At 39.7% G+C, this 22,774-nt stretch overlaps 1 protein-coding gene across 1 annotated transcript; it reads right to left on the reverse strand.

The window, feature by feature from the left end:
- Positions 1 to 861: 861 nt before the first annotated feature.
- Positions 862 to 18,543, reverse strand: LOC148875677 (pre-mRNA-splicing factor SLU7). Its single transcript, XM_088965046.1, has 10 exons — positions 18,163 to 18,543; positions 15,325 to 15,488; positions 15,121 to 15,233; positions 13,465 to 13,878; positions 13,159 to 13,294; positions 12,748 to 13,047; positions 3,987 to 4,203; positions 3,507 to 3,610; positions 2,832 to 2,900; positions 862 to 1,489 (listed from the first exon to the last, which is right to left on the reverse strand). The coding sequence occupies exons 1-10, from the start codon at positions 18,176 to 18,178 to the stop codon at positions 1,412 to 1,414; spliced, it is 1,611 nt and encodes a 536-aa protein (XP_088821172.1). The 5' UTR covers positions 18,179 to 18,543; the 3' UTR covers positions 862 to 1,411.
- Between the last annotated feature and the right edge of the window lie 4,231 nt (positions 18,544 to 22,774).

The raw sequence follows: 22,774 nt of genomic DNA on the forward strand, positions 1-22,774 counted from the left end.
AAATATCTATGGCAACAATTTTATAGGCAGAGTTTCCTCATAATGAAAATGAGCAAGGTTGGGCATGATTATTTTTCATAGTGCATGCTGCTTAATTTTTATGCTATGAGGCTGATTTTTCATTCTAAAAAGAATGTGACCATGACAAGAATTTTATAATCAAACACTAATGTAATTCATTCTTGCCTAGAATGAACAAGAATTGAAACTCTATCCCATTAAGATGAACCGAACTTGGCCTTATTGTCAAATTACCAAACTATAGATTTGTAATTCAGCTAGAAATGGTATCCATGTTTATCTGAGTTCTAATTCAAACTCTATCCCATTAAGGATGATCTGAATTCTGGGTCAAACCAAAGTTCAAAATATCGACACGTATCAGCACGTATCAATCAATACATATCGTTCTAAGACCCCTCCGTTACGCCCCTATAGTGGGTTTATCGGGAGTCTGACCAGTTCAGGGGGTGGAGGAGCCCTAAACCGGCCCCCCTGAACCAGTTCCAGAAAAAAAAATAAGTAAAAAAAAACAATATCGATTCGCAATGTATCAGTATTTTCAACCTTGAATCAAACGTGCATTTACCTCTTTCCAATCTAATAAAATCTAACTCGATTCGATTTAGATGTATATGCTTATAAATACTTAAAAAATCATATAACAAGACCCATTTTGTCTTCAGCAGATCCATGGATACATATATCAGCTTCGAGTAAAAAATTCGCCAACTTTGAATTAAGTGATGGATTGGAAGTTGGGTTGGAATTAAATATAGACGGGGACCAAACCCCATCATCAGGAATACGAGCTACTGGGACAACAAAATAAAAAGATACAGATATAATAAAGCCTACTCATGTACAAGCGGTCGTCTTAAAACCTTGCATTCACCACACCCGTCATGTAATCAATCAGGTTGAACGGGAGAAATTTAGATTTCACATCTACACATCAATTCTCATTATAACAGTTGATACTTAATACAAACCACAAAGACCATTTTTTCTTATAAAGGTCGCACTATTGAATACAGAAAAGAGGAATTCATTTCCAACGGTACTCCTGACATTCCTAGTTTCAAGAAAAATATACACATAAAATGGAAGTCCCCCGTGGGAGAAACCTTACACAAGCAGATATACGACTTCATTACTTCGAGCAAGGTTTGGCTGAACGCGATGGCTATTCGGCTGGCTGTGGAACCAATGATAAAGTTCTACATGGGGTCCACACCAATCATAGTGGGGCCTGGCGTGGAACCTTGCGTTCATCTCATTCGAATTCCATTACTTCTCTAGGTTGAGGGAGAACCACTTCGATCCACTTTAAAGCAAACAATAACCTTGAAAACAGATATATGACTCCATTTAAATATGCTTGAGATGGAAGAAAGTACATAGTCCAAATTCAGTGAAAGAAGTCCTTCATTGGATCATCATGGTGGATCTTCTTCATCCTGTATGCCTCCATATCCTCAGCAGTAACCTAAGAAAATTAAACATCAGTGAGAAACAAAACCACCACAAACTAAGCACATGCATCTCACATTAAAACATTAGGTTGCGTTTGTTTTAGGTGTAAATTCAGTTTTACACCGATGAAAAATGTGACCCCGGTTTAGTGATCGATGCAAATGGAACCAGGGTGTTTTGGAATTTTTCTCTCATGTTATTTGATTGTTACGGTGCAAAAGTGAAAGGTTTTCTGCTCGTTCAGCCTCTCCTTGGTCCGTCTGGGCTCTGACGCCTGAACCCACTATAGCATGGGCAGTGGAAGGCAGATGAAATCGGAAAGCATAGCTGGAGGGCTAGGAGTGCAGCAGTGGTTGGTCTAGAAAACGGGAAATCTGCAGATGGTCTACATTGAGGAAGGGGTAGTGAGGGTGGTGCCAGGAGGGAGAGAGGTTCATGCAGGTCGTCAATGCAGACCTGGTTCGGTACCCTAAATGGTTCAAGGCTGATCACCGGCCAAGCCGACAGAATGTCTGCTTCGGCTTTGGCTACAATGTCCTCAAGGGTCAGCATTGGGATGCCTTCCGTGAGAGCCTGAAGGGCGCAAATGGGGTCTATCTCAGTAATGATTACACAGGCACCGACTTGCTTAATGGTGATGGCACAATCCTTGTCGACATCTCTGTACCCACAGATAACTGCTACCTTGCCGACAATCATCACGGAACAGAGCAGTTAGATAGGGGAAGAACCAAAGTTAACTGGAACAATTAACCACCAATTTGGATTATCACAAGCAATCTTTTATAGTTATTATGATTTGATATTAAAACTAGAAACTCAGATCTGGCAGATTTTGGAATGGCCAAATCTTGTACTCAGGTCACCTAGTTAAACAGACAGATCTTGAAGATCTATAAGATTCTTTAATCGAAACGAAGCTTTATCTTATAGAGAGGATCGCTGCAAGACAGAGAGGAGATGTTGCAGGACAGAAAGAAGACGTTGCAGGATAGAGAGGAGTGAAGCTTGTTCTATTGGCTGTTGGACGGAGAAGACGTTGCAGGACAGAGATTTAAGAAGCTTGCTCTTCTGGCTGTTGGACGGAAGAGACATTGCAGGACAGAGAGGAGAGAAGCTTGTTCTTGCAAAGAGGAGACCAATGGACGAAGAAGGGAAAGTTTACATCGATTTTAGCGGCATAAACTTTCCACTGATTTTCGATGGAAATACTGATAAGAATGAAATTTTACATCAATTTACAAGGTTTATATTAATACCTTTACCAAACACATGCAAAATTGGACCAGGGGTATAAAGTTTACCCCGGTTCTCATTTACACCTCAAACAAACACAGCGTTAAAGAAAAGCATACCTCATCATTCCATCTCACATTGTATTTCCGCTTCTTTTCATCTTTTTCTTCCTTCTTTCTTTCATCCTCCTGTCCAAGTCACAGAATTTGAGAAGAAAATTATATCTCCAATACCCAAGCACACCCTTTTGGGGCTTAAAAACTACAATCTGTAAACCCCCCCCCCACCGCCCTTTCTTCACAGTATTCAAGGAAAACAGGCCAATGCTTCAATTCAACTAACAAGGACTAACAGGTCAACAGAAAATGATAAAAACAGCATATGAAAACATAAAACATCTGGAATCTCGCCTAAAAATAGAATGATAGCTAAAACTCCCCCAACAATGCAAAACCCACCGTACAAAAGAGAAAAATCTTTAACCAAGGTGGTTAGAACCTAGTGTAGCTTATGCCCATCTACATCTTTCCTTGCAATTGAATCCACCAGTTAGTTATAGACTCATTTGAACAAGCAATTCAAGTTAGGGGCCAAGGATCTCTGGCCTACAAAATAAGACGTTTTAACTTCCAAGTCCCCATATTAGGTTGTAACCTCGATTTCTTCTATGCTCAATCAAATTTAAAGTAGCTCCCTCCACTAATAGTAGGTTTAAAGTTCTTTAAAAATAAAAAACAAGTCAATTTTTTTATGATAAGCACAATAAAAGGAAAAATATGCTATAGGTGCCATACCCTCTTAAGTGCCTCAACAAGTCGTTTCTTGTCAAGGACCAAGTCATCCGGTACATCAGTTCCCCATGTAGCAAGATTTTTGTCCTCCGTTGATGCTGGTTTCTCTGTGTATATGTTGGTAATGTAAAAGTTAGACTTGTTTGAGAAAGGGAAGATAGGTGCATATGTAGCAGGGATTTTCAAACATAAAGCAGAAATATCACAAATAAGGCTTGCACATACATCAAACTTCTAAATGCAGAAATCACAAATTTAAAAATATCAAGAGATCAAAATTTTTCAATGAAGCTGAATAGTTAAAGAGCTATATATTTTAAACTAAAAAGGCAAGCAGTAGTTTTAAATGACAAGAAACTATAAAACATTTAGGCGTGAATTGCAGGAAAGTTACTGCCCTTGTGCCAGCATGAGAAATTTAACCTCTGTTGAGGTCAGTAATAATGCTTCATAGAAAAGGTAAAATCAAGCCTGCACACTAACCTTCAGTGTCCTCTTTACGAGCAATATTAGCTTTCATGAGATCAGTTGCAGCTTCAGCAGCTTCAATTCCAGCTGCACCTGTACAGTAACTGTTCTTTATCATTTGTTTGCAGCACTTGTAGCCCCATTGGTGATCCTTCCACCAGGAACCCCAAACACTTGTGTGGTTATTAATGTACACATCTTCTTCATATTTGCTTCTTGGTAAGGACGTCTCCTGTAAAAGAAACCATATATATTAAGATTTCTTTTTTATAGACAACCATATTTATTAAGATTAGCTACCCTGAAAGCATTGATTGATTAGACAATACTGAACAAAGTAATTGTAGCTATATGACCATCCAATTGTTATGTTTCCAAATAACAAATAGAACTTTTATATATATTTGATAAAATAACAAATAGAACTTATACCCAACCAGAATAAATAAATACTATGCAATATTCCACATATTACTGAATATTGATGAATTTGGGGAATTTTCTAAAATCCATGGTAGTATTTAGGTCTTCCATAAATCTGTCAAAGAAGATATTGAGGAATGGCACCCACCGGATTTAAGCAAGCAGAGCAATGCAATTTTGAGGACTGCCCCCAGTTGTTGCGATTTGGGCCTTGGGGAAGAGGAAAAACTCCAGGATTTTTAACAACAAATCTTCCTAGGAGGACTAAGTTATAAGTAGAGCAGTTACACTAGTCTACTCCTGGTTGTCAAGTTGTTATTGATATAGGCATGGTTTAAAATGCCCCTAAATATTCTCATGACATATTTCCATTCCCATGGGTAGTGACACAAAATTTTACCAAAATCAACATATTCCCCAATGTCAGCACTACGTGGAACACAGGAGATAGTTTCCACAACATATTTCCATTTCCCCTTCCAAGGGTAGCGACAAGAAATTTTACTGGAACCAACATAGTCCCCAAAAAACACTACTAGCAATATGTGGAGTACAAGAGATAGTATTATAATATAAGCTGGTGACAATATTGTAGATACGTGGAGTAACAACATTATTGCCCGCCTAACTTACATGATTACACTTTGAGCTAGTTCAATATTCATTTCAAAAATGAAGTAAAATAATAGTTTTTGTTTGTGTAATAGATTATTTGGCTTTATTTATTACAACCAATTACATTTTCTGAGTTTAAATTTTGCTTTAATTCATTGTATCATGAAGCTCTGAATCTTAAGGTCTACAAGGCAGAATGTAGTCTTTTGTCTATAACCTTATTTTCTTAGCTTTGTTTAGTGATTTGGAATCCTTAGATGGATTCCAAGGGAATTGAACTTAATTGCAGATCTTTTGGCTAAATCTAGAGGGGATACGAATTTTTTGTTTAGTGCAAACACTTTGCCCCTTTAAGTGGGGAGATATTTTAGTTGTGAGGATTTGATGATTTTTTTCATACATCCTCTCATGTACATCCCCCCTGCCCCTTTTGAATATAATAGTTACCTTCTCTCAAAAAAATAATTTAAAAAGGTGTGCCTATGCTTCTTTTATATCATTTCATAAAATACCATTCTATATTTTGCATAATTTATAATGTTTCCACCATGTCTATAACTTTTGCCAGTGTTTTAAAAGGGCAAGGCGAGGTGCACGCCTTTTTAGCAAGGCACAAAATTAGAAAAAAATCTAAAAAATAAAAAAAAAGCTAAAAAATAAAAAAAAGTCAGAAAATTCAAAAAAAATGCAAAAAAAAAAATCAAAAGAAATATTAAACATAACGTTAATAAAAAATATAAACTTTTATTTTAAAATAAATGTTTTAAAAAACCATTATCTAAAATTAAAATACATAAGCATAACATGTAAAGCGTATTCAAATGAAAATTTAAAAATAAAAGCAAACATATAAAGCATTTCCAAGTATGATAGACCACTGGAGGAACTTGTAACTTCATTCCTCCATTGTTACTTCCACACCCCATGTTCATATGTAACAATTTAACTAGATCTAGATCTGGTGTTGACCTGGTTTCTATTTTCTAAGATCAGCAGTAGTCTCATTTGTCCTGATACGGCTAGATAAATTTGAGAACAAGTGAAGAAAATGTATTATGGACCCAATTATAGTCTATTGATTGCCTTTTAAGTGTTCTCACTATCCTTGGCTTCTCATTCATCGAAAAGACAGAATTCACACTACCAGCTAAAAAGATCTAAATTTTTTGGAAAAAAGTAAAGTAATTTTATTCAATGAGAAAGCCAAACTCAACAAGACTCAGGCCAACTAGGCCTTCCTGAGCCCAAAACATATTACAAGAACAACCATGATTTAGTACAAAGAAGGAGAGAAGCATTCTGACTTTTAAACTCCTCATTCACCGACACCCAGGAGCAAATCTTCCCCACCACTTTCTGCACAATCTCATCTGGACTTTTAGATTGATTACAGAAAACTCTATTGTTTCTTTCCATCCAAATGGACCAAAGAACAGCCTACGGAATAGTATTCCAAACAAGCCTGCCTTTCATGCTAAGACCCTCCAATCTCCAACTCATAAACAGCTCCTTCACAGACTTAGGCATAGCCCAACACACCTCTAGTTTCTTGAAGAAATGTCCCCAGATTGAAGAGATCAGACAGTGAATGCACAAATGATCTATAGATTCAGCACCCATGCCGCATAAGACACAGGAGGGATCAGGAATCTGCATACCCCTTCTCTCCAAGTTGACCCTAGTTAGACATTTATTCAAAACCATTGTCCAAACCAGGAATTTAACCTTGGAGGGTCAGGTGGGGTTCCAAATCTGCCCATCCGGGAAGTTCTCCTGACCTGAGCTGCACATCTTAAGGGATTTAACTGTGAATCTACCATCTGCATTCCACTTCCAAGTTCATTCATCTTTCATACTCATCAATTCTCTGATTTTGAATCTGCCCCAACAGACCTACATACTCCTCCACTTCCCAGTCTAGCAAATTCCTCCTACATAGGGGAGTCCAAGAGAATGAGCCCCCAGCGGTACTAATGTTATCAGCAACTGAAGAATCTTGATTCACTGCAACTTGGAACAGCCGGGGAAAAACATCAGCCAAGGGGCCTTCCTCACACCAGGAATCCTTCCAAAACTTGATTCTATCCCCTTTTCCAACTTTAAACTTGACCCCGTTCATGAAGAGTACTGATCTTAGAAATACCAGCCAAGAGAGAACTACCCCCAAATGAAAGGGGATCGAGAGTTTTCCACTTTCCCCAATCCACACCATACTTAGCCGCAATGAAGCACCTCCACCAAGCATTTCTCTCATAAGCAAATCTCCATATGCATTTGCTAAGAAGAGCAGCATTGAAATCTTACTTTCCTAACTCCCAAGCCACCCTTCTCCTTAGGCTTACACACTTTCTCCCACTTAACAATGTGAATTTTCTTCTCATCCTCCCATCCCCTCCATAAGAAGTTCCTTTGAAGCTGTTCCAACCTCTTTGCAATTTTATTTGGAATTGGAAAGAGAGAAAGAAAGTGTGTTGGGAGATTGGAAAGGGAGCTCTTAATCAATGTAACCCTACCACCAAAAGATAAATATTTAGCCTTCCAAAGAGCCAACCTCTTCTACATTCTCTCAATGATTGGACTCCAGATTGAAGAAGAGGAACATTTTGTCCCAAGAGGCAACCCCAAATACTTAACCGGAAGGAGCTCCATATGGCAGGCCATTACCTGTGCACAATCTTCCAAATTTACAACTTGACCCCCTAGGATTATCTTACTTTTGTTCAGATTGACTTCGAGACCCGTAACCACTTCAAACCAACTCAGAATTCCAAGAACTGTTTCCAACTGAGGCAGAGATGTGTCCACAAAGCAGAGGGTATCATCAGCAAACTGAAGAATATTAACTTTCTCTTTACCTGGAGAGATAGGCCTTCTCAATGTCAAGCTTACAAACAACCCCGGAATACCCTGTCTTCTCCTTGAGTCAATTAACTCATTAGCAACTAAAATTGAGTCTACCATTTGTTTGCCTGGAATAAATGCACTCTGATTATTTGAAATAACATTACCTATCACCCCTTACATTCTTTCTGCCAAGACTTTCACCAATATTTTATAGAAACTGTGAAGTAAGCTAACACGCCTAAACTCCTTAACATTCACAGCCCCCTCAATTTTTGGAATAAGGGAGATAAAAGTGGCACTTAGAGAAACTTTGTAGGGACGCATTTGCATGAACTCCTAGAACACCTTCATCACATCTTCTTTCCCAAAGTTCCAGCACTTTAGATAGAATAGATTGGTAAAACCATCCGGCCCAGGTGATTTATCACCTTCAAGCTTCTTAATTGCTGCACTGACTTCCTCTTCTATAAAAGGCCTTTCAAGCCAACTTTTCTAGGTCTCACGCAGTTGCCTAAATTGAAGGGAAATGGTCTCAGCTTCCACTTTTCCTTGTAAAGTTCTTTATAGAAAGAGGTTGCAACTGCTTTAATCTCTGAATCAGATTCACCACATCTCTCATTCCATGTCAACTTCTTAATAGCTGAAACTCTAGCTCTAGCATTAGCCACTTTGTGAAAGAAATGTGTATTTTTGTCACCTACCTTTAGCCACTTAACTTTAGCCCGTTGTCTCCATTTCAATTCCTCTTTCACCACCAATTTTTCCATGCTGTTTTTTGCTTGAAGTCTTTTCAGCCTTAACTCTTCAGAAATGGGACCCATTTCTTCTGCTTTATCAATCTCTTCAATAATACCCAATAAGGCTTTTCTTTCAGTCCCCAACCTTAACTTATTCTCCAAGTTCCAGATTTTAATTCTTTTTTTTTATAGCCGTCATTTATTTTGCCAGAACAAAGGAACTAGATCCCTCCACTTGAAGTTCTTCCCACACTTTCTTCATCAATGGTCTAAGGGTTTCCTCCTCATACCAAGAGTTTTCAAATTTAAAAGGAATTTTGACCTTCTCCCTCTCCCCACAAATAAGCTGAATAGGACCGTGGTCTGAGATAGGTCTGGGTAGAGATATCTGCCTAAAGTCCAGAAAGATGTCCTCCCAATTTGAGGAAACAAGAAATCTATCCAATCTAACCAAGGTAGGGGTATCCTGGTTATTTGTCCAAGTGAACCTGTTACCTTGAATGGGAATGTCCATTAGATCCATATTATTAATCAAATCTGCAAACTGCCTCATCGATACAGTTCTGCCACTTCTTGTATTCTTCTCTTCCACCGACAAGGTGACATTAAAATCTCCCCCAATAACCCAAGGATGAGTCAAAGTCCCCCTCATATCAGACAGTTCCTCCTATAAACTCCTAAGATTAGAAACTATTGGACCATACACATTTGTGACTTGAACTATATTACCATCCTAACAAGAGAGATTGAGAAATTCCAACTTCTACAAGAAATCAAACTACAAACTAGGGGGTCCCAAAGACATAGCAAGCCTCCCACACTCCCATTGGCTGCCTTTTCCATCCATCTTACCTGACCATCTTACCTGACCATCTATTTTCTCCAATTTGGTTTCTTGAATCAATACAATTCCCGAATTTGAAGCCTTTAAGGAATCACAAACCACCATTCTTCTTCTCCCAGACCCCAGCCCTCAAACATTCCAAGAAAGAATTTTAATATTCAATGATATAACAAAAGAGCCAACACCTCCCACTCCTAGAACTCACTCCCCCCACCCTCTCAGTTTTTCTTCGACCCCCTTACCGCCCCAACACTGCTCCCAACCTTCTCATTCAAACCCCAAGAGAGACGCATCATTTCTCTACTCACCTTGGAGTTTGTCCCCCCCCCCCATTTTAGCCCCCATCTTACCCCTTTCCAACAGAATTATTTGTTCTATCTCTTCCAAGAACTTCACTGTCTCCACTTCCATTCCCTCCATCGAGACCCCCAAAAAGCTCCCCAACCCTAGAAGTTTAGAAGTGACCCAGGAAGAGGACTTAGAAGTGCTGCTACTAGACTTACCTGCTTCAACAGTCCCAAGATTTGAATTCCCCACACTCACTATTTGGCCACTTTCTTCTCTCCTCTCTGCCACAACGTGACTTAGCTCATTTTCCTCCGCCACTCTATGTTGATTCTGAGTATCGCTCCTAATTGCAAACTGATCTTCAACTTCCACTACTGCCAGCGGCGTCACCTCCATCAACTGCTCGTTCAAAGGAACCATGGAAAGGGGAGGTTGGTTCAGTCTTCTGCATTCAGCTTTCGCCTTCTTCACCATTTCAGAAGGACAAGATTGGGGGGCCAAGTGCTCCGGGCTATCATCACCAGGCTCTACTTTAGGGGAAGGAGAGGTCTGAATCTTCAAAGTGGCAAGCCCAGTCCTCCCTTCCTGTACACAAGGTCGGGTGATCCATGTCGGTTCAAACCGGTCCAGAGAAAAGGCTGGATCCAGGCTAGTCGAGCTGAACTGTCTTGGTCTACTTCCGGCCCATCTTGGTTCACTTGCAGCTCTAAGGTTCTTTTTTCTACTAGGCTTCTGATTAGGTCGAGTAAATGGATTTAGCTGACCCGAATCTGAATCCTAGACCCTCTTTGAAATTCCCACATCTACACCATCCCCAACTTTAGAGAGAAGTCTTGCCTCATTAATTGCCGCCAGCGAGCATTCTTCCATATGCACCACTTTTAGGTCTCTTAGGCACTCTTTTATTAAATTTTTAATATTATCGACCAACTCACCATCTCCAAGAAGACCCATTTTCAAAACAGAGGCACTTCCCTCAAGGCCCACCCTGACTTTTGAATCTTAGCCCTCCGTTAGTATTGGGATTGAACGGTTACTATCAGAACCATAGGATCGATCTTCTTCTTCTTCCTTCTCCGGCGATCTTACCCGCTCCAGTCCTCCCCCTAAATTAACTGGATGAGCATGCAGTGGGGAGCATTCACTGACATCCTCTAAGACTATTGTCTTCGAGCCCATCGAGTCCTCCCTGACCTTTTGAGTTCCCTCTTCTGTGAACCTCTCCGTCTTCCACCTCCGAACAGACGAAAGGACTTCTGGCCAGATGGAAACTGAGAAGAGAACTTCCCCAGCAACAATCTCCACCTTCTCCGAAATCAAGCCACCCTTCTTCACCTTCATTCGAATCCATTCGCAAGTAGCCAGCTCAAAGGGAGAATCATCTGTTTCAAGAAAACCACCGCACGCATCCCCGATTAATCTGATGACACTCGGACACCATAGAAGCAGAGGTAGGCCGAACACCCTAATCCAGATATCCTCCGACCGGTCAAAGTCCTTTTCCGACTCCGAATAAAAACAACTCGTGCTAGCTCCTAACCATTAAAGAGGAAGAGGGTTCCTCCCCATTGACCATGGACCTTTTTCAAAGATCCATCGCGCCTCTGCTCTAGAAGGAAGATGAACAAGAAGAGCTCATCCGCCAACTTCTTCACCTTCACTCCCCCCACCTCCTTCCAAATTTGATTAGCCCAGATCTCCTCTTCCTTTAACCCCACCTTCCACCCAAATCTACCAACTAAACAATCCCTTAAAAACTTCTTGCTTCCACCCCATTCATCTCTGTAAATATCATAAGCTTACCTTCAACAGTTTTTAGATCAAAACGTCCCAAGTCCGGTCAAACTCCTGCTTTCACCGCTTTTCTGTAGGAGAAATTTGGTCTTGAGCATGCCCCCATGCCTTCTCTCTTGTACCAGTTCTGAGCTTCCCATCTCTTTCCTCCCCTTTGGACACTCCTAGGAAAACTTTTTTGGAACATTTTCATCGACCACCTTCTGCAACTTTCAGCCACGACTCCCAATCCTGGTTTCTTTTCTTGCTTCCATATCTTAGTCTGATTCGATCTGGCTATTGTGTATCCTCTAGCCTGGGAATGAAACAGAATAGAAGATTAAGGAGGTGAGCTAGAGGAGCTGAGTCAAAATGGGGAGGGATATCTTGATGCTAAAGCTGGTTCCGCTCGAACAGGGAGAGAAGAGAACCGAATAGCTCTGGTTCGCCGCTGCTGGTTCCATTCAAACAAGGAGAGAAGAGAATGAACAGTCTGGGTTCGCCGCCGCTGGTTTCGTTCGAACAGGGAGAGAAGAGAATGAACAGTTTCGCCGCCGCTGGTTCCACTCAAACAAGGAGAGAAGAGGAACAGTCTTCGTCACCACTCTTTCCTCATCCTGTCTTCTTCCTGTTCGAGCAGAACAGGATACATGTAGCTGACCCCATATAGTTGGCACAAGGCTAAAAAGATCTAAATTAGCGTCTACATCCATCTGGATTCAGGGAGGCTGCATAATAATGATCGCGCACATCATATAACTATGTGCAAAAAAGTTCATTAAGTTGAAAACTCAGTAAGCCTGATCTCTGAACATTTTTGCATTGTCATCTAGGTATGAAGGGAGCTAAAATCCCTCAATTGCAAAAGGCTGTTCCTGGTTATGAATACTTAGTTAAAACCAGATTCCAAAAAACAGGTTTCCTAGTTTACATGATATCCAATACAACTGAAAATAGTGTTTTGGACTTAAAAAGGGAAAATTTTTTTAATCAGTAAAAAGGAAAGAAAAAATTTATACTTAGCAACTGATACAGAAATGAAAACCTTAATGAAGGATAACAAGAGTCATTGGTTAAACAATTAAATCTGAATTCTATTTTCCACTGGGAAGCTTCATGTACATAGAAGTAGCAGATTTCCCTTTATGAAATATAATCTATTGCTTAACCAACAACAACAGAATAATAAAATAGATATATACAAAAACAAAACAAAATATACAACAAACATGAAGCATCAATACATTCTTACCTGACCCTTAATTATCCTACCAGCACGATCATACTCAACCTGTCTCTCAGTTTGCCCCATGAGAAGCTCTCTTGGAAGCTCTTCTTCAGAAGCTGCATTGCCATACTTCTCCATAATGGTTTCCTTAATTCCAGACTTCAACTTCTCCTTAATAATCTTATAATTTTTGAAAAGAAGTTCAGCTTGAGAGGGAGCAGCCTGCATATGGATGTCCTGGCCTTTATCAAAGGCTTCCCATGCATGAATATTAAGCTGCTTGAACTCCAATGCCTGCCCACTAACTCTATATTGATTGTCTCCCTGAAGAATGGAACAATCATAAAGTCAGATACACAAACACTATATCATGAGTTTTACCAATGAAGCACACAAATCAATCTAATAGAATGCATGGTTTCTCAAAATACTCACTTCATAGAACTTCTCATTCGGGTCCATATCTGGAAGAGGATCCTCACGCATAGATCGGGTTTTAGGATCATAATGTGCAGAATTCACATCAAGATTCAAAAGATACTTTGCCGTGTCCTCCCGAATACGCAAATTCCTATAATTAAATGCTTCAGCAGAAGTAATATACAGCACCAAATGAACAGATACAAAGAAAATCCTTCACCAAATTTGATGAAGTACAAGGACACAACCAAAAATAGGTTGCATCTTGGGAAGGCCATATGAATTAACAGTTAAACTCGCAGACTGAAAAGACTCATTTACCTGACTGTTCCTGTGCTCCCACCACCCGTTGTGCGCACACGCTTCTCAACCTTAGCAAAGTCCATCTGTTTGCTCTCATCCACCTTAGCTTCATCTACCTTCAGGGCATCTTCATCATCATCCTCATCACTAACTTCACCCTCACCATTCTGGTTATTGTTCTTCTCTTCTAATTTTTTCAGCTGCTGTTCTTTCAGATATTTTCTTCTCGCCTCATCTCTAGCTTCATATCTCTCAATAACACGAGCATATGTTGCTGGATCATACCCATTCCATCGGTCACGTTTGCCATCATAGTCCAACTCAAAGGTCTCTATCTTCTCATCAGGTGCAATATGCTTGTTTGTCCATTTTGATCCCACCTTTCGAGGCCTTTCCATGCATGACTTCTTATCATGTGTCATTGCTCCACAGCTGTAACAAGCAAATAAAGAAATATTTTGAAGTTATAAAACAAGATTATATTATTGTTATTGTATTTTTTGCAATTGTTTTTCTTGTTGTTTGCTCAGAAACAAAGAATTGTATTATTAGAAAAAGAGAAAAAACAGAAGTAGCACTGCAGCAAAGTTTAGTTCATTCACACCAAAATGAGAAAGTAAACACAAGAAAACAGAAAACCAGCCAACCAAAGAAACAATAGGATTACATCAAAATAAAAAGACCAATTAAGTACCTGTAGCAAGTAGCAAACCAAGCAATGTAGAATAAACCCAACAGATTCAATCATATTTTATTGAGGAATGTTGGTACAAGTATGGCATACCTTATCTTTAAGAAATAGGAGTAATATGCGGTACCATGCCCTCATTTCAGACACAGTGCATGCATAGGAAGCCAATCAGCTACCAGTACTATTTTGGAGGTCATCTTTTAGTGTAACTTTCTCTTTATTGAATCATGTTGGAGATAAAGCATACTCTCTCTCTGTCGTTAATTAATCTTAGAGATGAAGAATATTCACTTTTACAGGGATTCAGTAGGGCCCTATTGAAATGTATGTTATTATTGTGTTACACAGCCAGAGGTATTTTGGTAAACTTGTATTGTCACAACTATATAAATAGTGGAAGAGCCAAAGAGGGCACTATTAATACTTGAATCGCCTATTTTAGAGGTTTTTTCTAGATTCTTTAAGAAATTTCTGGGGCCTAGGAAGGTATCCTACTCTCCTACAGTGTTAAAATCAAGATTAAGTTTCAAAATTGGTTAGAGATATTAGGGATTCAATTAAGAGAGCTATAGGTTCTAGTGCCCCAACGCAAAAGGTGAGGCACTTGCCCAAACAAAGAAAGCACAAATTTTTAAAAAGATTAAAAAATATGGGGAAAAGAGCACATAATATGTCAATTAAATATCAAACACAGAAAAATGAAACAGGTTGTATCATGAACAGGTAATCCTAAAAGAACAGAAAAAGGGGGATAAGATCTGCAGGTACAACTCTGCAAAACACATTAGTGAGTCAGGTGCCTTACATTAACCTAGTTCTCTATGTCCATCTCAACTGTCTTATTCAATACAATGTTACACTCAATGCCATTAGTATATATTCAGTTGTTCTCAACTGATAGATGGCTTTGGTTCCCAATCAATATTGAGCAACAAAATAAAGAAAAAACAGAAGAGGAGAAGAAGAAAAGATGATCCACTTACTTTTCACATGCACCCTTTCTATATTTATCAGCCTGATAAATTTTTGCACCCCTATCATACCAGGCTTTGGTGTAATTTGGATCTGACTTCCATTTCCTTTGATGCTTTAAACTCTGAGTACCAAAAGCAGTGAAGGTGAATTAGAATCACATAAAACCATAAACTGCAGTCTGTAAGCTACAGGAAAGCAAACAGACTATTTACCGGTCTCTCTGCATTGAGATACCAAGGTGCAGATGACATGTACTGAGGAATATGAGGGTTAATTTCTTTCCCATCTTCATCGACTTCAGCTGGTGCAAGCCCAGCTTTCCGTGCTTCTTCTAATTCTAATTGTTTTCTGTGATCCTCCCTGGATTTAAATGCCACTGCATATCCCACCAAATTTGTAAGATACATTCATTGCAAACCAACAACAACAACAACAATGGACTGCATTTTCTATTGGGTGGCAGAAGCTATTTTTGAATTTCAACAATTAAGGAGAGAAGATACCAATAAGGCCTGATCAGACCAAGTGAAACAAATGAAACCAATAAACTACACAATCACCATTGTTAGCTTTCTCCAACAAATGTCTTTGAAGTAACTCTAACAAAGAGTATTCAATTTTGTAATAAAGGAGACATAGTCCCTGTATTTTATAATTGAATTGATGCTACATTTTATAGCCACTTGGATAAATCAACTAAGAACAAAAGATTGAATCCTATGCTTCAGGACTCAATCAATGTTTTAAAACACGAAGGCGTGACACGAGGCATTCCACTACCTAGAGGCGTGAGGTGTAGTTCAGAACGTAAGAGGCGTAAGCCTCCTTAAGAGGAGGGGGATGAGGAGGAAGGGGAAGAGGAAGAAGAGGAATGAGTGCCTCTCATTCCAATAAAGCATCCACCATTCCACCCTTTAACTTTTGTGATTATGAGTGCCTCCAAACCTGCTTTTCATACTCATATATCATCATTCATCTATTATAACACACCTAAATGCTTTTCCACCATCCATTTATATTAATCATTCTTTTAATTCAAAACGTAAGCATAATCCAGTATGAGAATAACTAGTTAAGCTATCTCCCATGCTGTAAAGGAGAGGCCTTGACAGGGTGGTTTGCAAGTTAAACCTTGAGAAGGCTTATGATAGAGTTCACTGGAACCATTTGTGAAATATCATGAGACTGAAAGGGTTTGGAGAAACACGGATCAGATGGACGAAAGGATGCTCTCAATCAGATTGGTTTTCCATTCTTATTAAGAGATCCCCCCATGGCTTCTTTAAAGTCTCTAGAGGATTGCGCCACGGATGTCCTCATTCCTCCAGAAAAGCTGAATAGAATATTGTTTTTTGCTATCTCTCCCAACTTTGCCTATTCCTGAAGCTCCTTTGTTACCAAGGCTACCCATTGCAGGAGCTCTCCCTTCCACTTGTCTTTACTAATTTATTACTTGAAGAATGACCACTGTTTTCCATCCTCTCAAGTCTCAACAGATCATCTTTGTTTTTGTTTTCTTTCTGAAAAATAAGGTAAATTTTATTAATAACAAGAAAGATAGCAAATGATACAACAAAACATTCAGGGCAGCTCCAAAACAGGAGAATCCATTAAAAGAACCAATACAACTCAGACAGGCCAAAAGTTCAAAGAAATACACCACTGTAAGTTCAATTGCTAACAGAATTCATTAGTGACAGAAGCCCAAGAAGCAATGCTGTCAATAGACATGTCGATTAATTCTTTCACAGACTTTAGATTTGCCCTGAAAAAATTCTCCTATTCCTTTCGGACCAGATGATCCAGGACAGTGCCACAGGGATCAATTTCCAACGATATCTCTTTTTACATTTAAACTATGCAGATACCATGCTAGCAGCAGCTCACAGATAGAGGGAGGCATCACCCTGCTGAGACTAATGGCCTTAAAAAGCCAATACCCAATAAGCCATTGTACACTACCACAAAATTTTTTGCCTCTTTATATGGCTAGATATTAAATTTGTGGAAAAGAGATCTATGACAAGTCAAAAGGTTGTTTATGCTTTCTCCACTCATTAGATATAGAATACACAAGGGGATAAGTACCAGGTTTTTTGTTTCCTCTAGAGTCTCTCACTTATGCTCCCAATACAAAATGCTAACTTTTAGAGGAGATGCACAAATCCAAATGGTGAAGCAAGTTGGTCTGGTAAAGTGTCCCAAAGAAAAAAGCACATGAAAATTACCATTGGTATATAGAATTCTCACATAACTCAGACATCTTTCCCCACATTGTCAACAAGAAAAAATGGAAATTCAACTTTCCCTCTTTAACCAATAAAAGGTTTTTTTTTTCTACCAGTGGCAATGTTCAAAAGCACTTTATTGAAATAATAAGATAGGAGGACCCTACAGTCCAACCCAAACTCTCTCATCCCTCCTCTAACAAGAAAAAAATTCAAATTCAGTTTTTTACACGTTAGCCAATAAAAAGGCCTTTTTTTACCAGTAGCAATGTTCAAATTAACTAGATAAGAGGAGCCATAGAGCCCACTTACTAGTATTCTGATATACCCTATATCAAACAAAGACAAAGCTTATAGCTGTTTTACAGTAAAAGAAGAATACATAACAATCTTATAAAAAGATATTACAGTGCGCTAATATTGGGCTATATGGAACTAACACAATGCTTGCAGATGATTTACACTAAACCAGAATATATAGCAGTCATACAAAAGAGCATCTGGACATGATGCCCCCACTCAAGTCGATTCCTATCCACCCCTCCCATAGCTACAGAATCAACGAAATCATTTACTAACTTTGTTATTCAACTCCTCTATTGAGTATTGAGGAGAAAATATTTGAAAGATGATAATTAGAAGCTATATTGCCCGGATAAGGCAAGAATACATCTGGGAAGATGTTAGATATAGAATTTATACTAAAATTTGAAGTATCCAACACAATACAACACCCTTGTACAAAAATCCGGGCATTACAGATTGGAAATCAAATTTATATTATATGATTAGAAAAAGGAGAAAATTAAGGAAAATTTGCACCTGAAGCTGTTGCCATGGTTGGCCTGTTGATCTAAAACCCGAACTCTTTGGTCACAGAGAACCCTAGAGACAGAGAGAGAGAGACCGGAGGTGGAGAAGGAGAAGAAGAAAAAGAAGAAGGGATAAGAAAGAGAGAGAGAGAGAGAGAGACCGGAGGTGGAGATTGGATTAGTTCTCCGCCGCCTCTGGTTCCGTTCTTCACGAGGAAGAGGATGGTGAACAGTAGACTTCGGTGGATTAGAATGGACTGGTTTCAACAGGGAGGGATAATGGAGAAGAGAGAGGATGAGAGGGAGAGATGGGGGAGAAGGAACCGGAGGTGAGATGGAGGAGAGAAGGTCGTCGCCGCTTCTGGTTTGGGATCGAGAGAAGGAGAGAACGAACAGTGCGAAGATAGGCTGGGTTTTATAGGTAAGGTTAAGGGTATTTTTGTAAATTATGGGAAATTCAGGGGCATTTTGTTAAATTTGGAGAAATATAGACGCATTTTAGTAAAAATTGGGGAATTCAGAGGCATTTTAGTAATTTTCGAAGAACTGGGTCAAACCGGGTATGAGGGATTCAAACCGGGATTCTGGTTTAATAGTGGCGATTTTGGGTCAAAACATGGAGGGTTGAGATTTGTCTACCGTAAAGAGTGAAACGGAATATTTCCAAATAAATGGACAAACGAGGAGAGTTTTAGCTGAAATTTAGAAGGGTTGAATGGTGGTGTCAAATTGGACCAATTGGGCCCAGATAGAGCAAATCTAGAAAAGGGCTTGATTTGATCGATCTAGAGCCTCGAAATGATATCTTTGTGCGATGGAGGGGCAAACAATGGTAGTTTTGGTTGAAATTTCACGGGATAGGGTTTTTTAGCATTTTGAGTTGATTGGTAGGGTAGGATTGGCCCAACGACCTAAATCGGGCAGATTTGGAAGGGTAGTGATTCAATTAATCTAGGGATTCAAAATGGAATCTTGGTGCGATGAAGGGGCAAAAAGATCTTTGGGGCTGAATTTTTATAAGTGTGTATTTTAAGGTATTTGAGATCTGGCGGTAATGTTTGATTGATTCAAGGGGTCAAGACCATAGGAATTTGGGTCAATGAGAGAATCTAGAATGGAATCTTAGTTTGATGGAAAGGTAAATAGGAGAATGTCAAGTTAAAACTTTATGGGAAGGTGTTTTGATGTGTCTGGAGTTTAATGGTTGTCTGATTGATTCAGATGTTTTTGGATCAAAGGAATCTTGGTTACAAGGATTTTAGGTTAATGAGAGGGATTGAAATAAAATCTTCGCTTGATAAGAGGGTAAACGAAAGAATTTTAAATTGAGATTTGTTGGGTAGGTATTCTTAGGGGTGTTCACGGTCCGGTTTAGAGAAGATCTCAACCAAACTAGCAAATTACAATTTGAGAAATTTCTAAACCGAACCAAACCATTTTGGTAAGGAAACCAAACCAAACCAAATTGTTTTATTACGGTTTGGTGTGGTTTCTAATACGATTTGAGGAATTTAGACCATTCTATGATTCTTTTGGGCTTAACCTAATTAGAAAGCCTAAATAACTCCCCTAAAAATTAAAACTTATAACTTTTATTTATTATTTTATTATAAAATAAAGAGTTCATTATATATTTATAATTTTATGCATTCTAATTAGATGTATTATAATAATATTTATATATCATATATTCATATTATATATGTATATAAAATTTTAGTTTACAGTTTACGGTTTGGTTCTTATGGTGCACGATCTAGTCGCTCCTTGCTAGATGGTAATCCAGACATCGATCTGCTTAGGTGGTTGATCGAACTGCAAGAGAGCAAGATTAGAGGACCCAGGGTGGCTAACCCAATGTGGGCACTACGATGCTTAAGTTAGTAACTATTGTTTGCAAGCTGAAGAGCTTTGTAAGCAAGAAGTCTAGTGAGTTATAATCACGCATACCTTTTGATGTTGAGGTTGAAGTCCTTATATAGGTGAGTTGTCATAGGTCTTACAAAACACCTTTGAGATCCTTGCCCCGCATTATCAGGAGTCTGTTCTACACCTGAAGATGGAGTTCGAGTGAGCTGATAAGCCTTATCAAGTTCGTCCAACATGAGCGGGATGAGGATGAGGCTTTGCAGACGTGTGTCATGATCCCGAAAAGGCCAGAGACGACTGGCTAGCTTCTAGAAGTGTGTTACGTATCACCTCGATAGGTCGGGCCATCACAAGCTGCTCAGACCTCGATCTTAGTCGAGGTGCCCGAGATACATGAGTTGACCTTACCAGCTGAGGTGGTAGGAAATGTCGAGTCATCGCCTAGTCAGCAAGTCATTTCACATGTTTGCATGCTAATAGGTAGGGCAAAATTACTCCTCATCAATTGCCCCCCACTCTCGTGCTAGAGGTGGTCAACTAGGTGCGGGAGTTTACAATGAGTCTGAGTGGATTTGGCCCGGTTTCTAGCTTGGCCAACATCCGATCTACAAGTCAAACATGACCGACTCAATTGGCTCAACCCTAGAATTAGATCACGTCCCGGGAACATGCGGATGTCACGCGAACTATAAAGTCTGCGGACTTCAAACACGTGCTCAACCGAACTCAACCTCGAAAGTCAAACAACTGCCCTCTTAGGAGCCGTTGGATCAGATCAATCTAGATCGTCCGTAACTGGCCATACCGACTATAAATAGGGGCCTTGGGGCCCCACTCCATTTGTCTTGTTTTGAGGTTGGTCTTCTTTCTTTAGATAAATCGTCTTCCCTTGTTCCAATTTTTTTCTTTGCCTTTGTTCCAATTATGTTGAGTACTAGTAATCCTTCTAGTGAGGAGAGGTGGAGTCTCGTTAGGCTGAGGAGGGTACCTAGGTTCAAGACTAGCGAGGTTCCCATAAAAGGGTTGCGTCTTCCCATCGGAATCCTCGAGCAGCTCATCCAAGAGAACTAGACCACTTCGGTTCCTCTCACATGACCGGGGAGCAGATTAGTGCCTTAGCTACTTGATACAAATTCCTTGACCACTTCTACTACAATCTTCCTGTGGGCAGCTTCCCTTGGGAGCACAACTATGAGGAAATAACTGTCTTCGCGGAACACCTAAAAGCTGGGCTCCGCTTCCTAATTCACCCATTCATCGTTAAGACCCTAAAAAGTTTTTGACGTCACCATTGATCAGCTTCATCCGAACTCGGTTCATACCCTAGTTGGTACCATTTCTCTTTTCCATGACTTCGGCCTCCCCTTAGACATAAATGCCTTAAGCTATTATATGTCCTATCGGCCTAAATATAAACTCCTTCATAAATACCCCTCGAAAGCCCTGACCTGGAAGAATAGGTACTTCTTTATCATTCAAGATGGGGTGGTCATTCCCAACACACTGAAGGAAAGGCATTAAGGACACTAGGGACTAGATGAGTGAGAAAATGCAGGAAAAAATGTGCAACGGCGCCAGCGCGATTTGGTCACTCCTAATTGGATAGAAGCTCGGACGTCGGTCTACTTAGGTGGCTAGTCGAACTACAAGAGAGCAAGATCAGAGGACCCAGGGTGGCTTACTTAGTGTGGGCACTCCGATGCTTAAGTTAGTAACTATTGTTTGCGAGCTGAAGAGCTTTGTGAGCAAGAAGGCTAGTGAGCTATAATCGTGCGTACTTTTTGATGTTGAGGTTGAAGTCCTCATATAGGCGAGTTGTCGTAGGTCTTACGAAACACCTCTGAGATCTCCAACCTACACTACCAGGAGTCTGTTCCGCGCCCGAAGATGGACTTCGTGTGAGATGATAAGCCTTATCGAGTCCGTTTGACCTGGGCGGGATGAGGATGAGGCTTTGTAGATGTGTGTCGTGATCTCGAAAAGGTCAAAGACAACTAGCTAGCTTCTAGAAGTGGACTATGTGTCACCTCAGCGGGTTAGGCCATCACAAGATGCTCGGACCTCGATCTTGGTTGAGGTGCCCGAGATACCCAAGCTAACCTGGTTGGCTGAGGTGGTAAGAAATGTCGAGTCATCATCTAGTCAATAAGTTATTCCACGAGTCCACGTGCTAACAGGTCGGGCCAAAATACCCCTCATTAGGTTTAGTTTATAAAATTCAATAAATCAAACCACAAACCGCAAACTGCAATTTAGAAAATTCTCAAACCGAACCAAACCGTATATAGGTATAAAATGAACTAAATTATAAATTCGGTTTGGTTCTTTTGGTTTTGGAGTTTGAACCGTATAATGAACACCGTTAGGTATTTTGGTAGGTCTTGAGTTTGATGGCAGTGTCTAATTTGAGGGTCAAAGTGTAGATGGAGGTTAATCGTGGTTATTAAATTGGTATTGTGCTAATTTAACGGTGGATTTGAGGACATTGGGGCTGAAAGTTGAGTTTTCTTGGGTTTTTGGGTGTTTTAGAGAGATCAGGAGGGTCTAATTGGGAGTTCAGGGTGAATTGGGGGTTAGGCAATGAACCAAGCAAAAATTAGGTGTTGATAGCAGTCATTCTTTGTTGTGGGGTAAGAAACTACGAAACAACAAACACCAAAAGAAGTATACAGAGACTTATGTGAAGGGTAGGATCGGAAGAAGGGCAATGTCGAGGGTTAAGACGGATAAAAAAAATTCCCGTGTATCATCGT

This window comes from Nelumbo lutea, chromosome 1, assembly GCF_056320005.1.
Source record: "Nelumbo lutea isolate HS-2025 chromosome 1, American lotus-T2T, whole genome shotgun sequence".
Taxonomy (NCBI): Eukaryota; Viridiplantae; Streptophyta; class Magnoliopsida; order Proteales; family Nelumbonaceae; genus Nelumbo; species Nelumbo lutea.

Coding starts and splice junctions, on each gene's coding strand:
- LOC148875677 (XM_088965046.1), bottom strand. Junction 13,295..13,464: donor GGGAGCACAGGAACAGTCAG/GTAAATGAGTCT, acceptor ATTTAATTATAG/GAATTTGCGTATTCGGGAGG. Junction 2,901..3,506: donor TTGTTGAGGCACTTAAGAGG/GTATGGCACCTA, acceptor TGACTTGGACAG/GAGGATGAAAGAAAGAAGGA.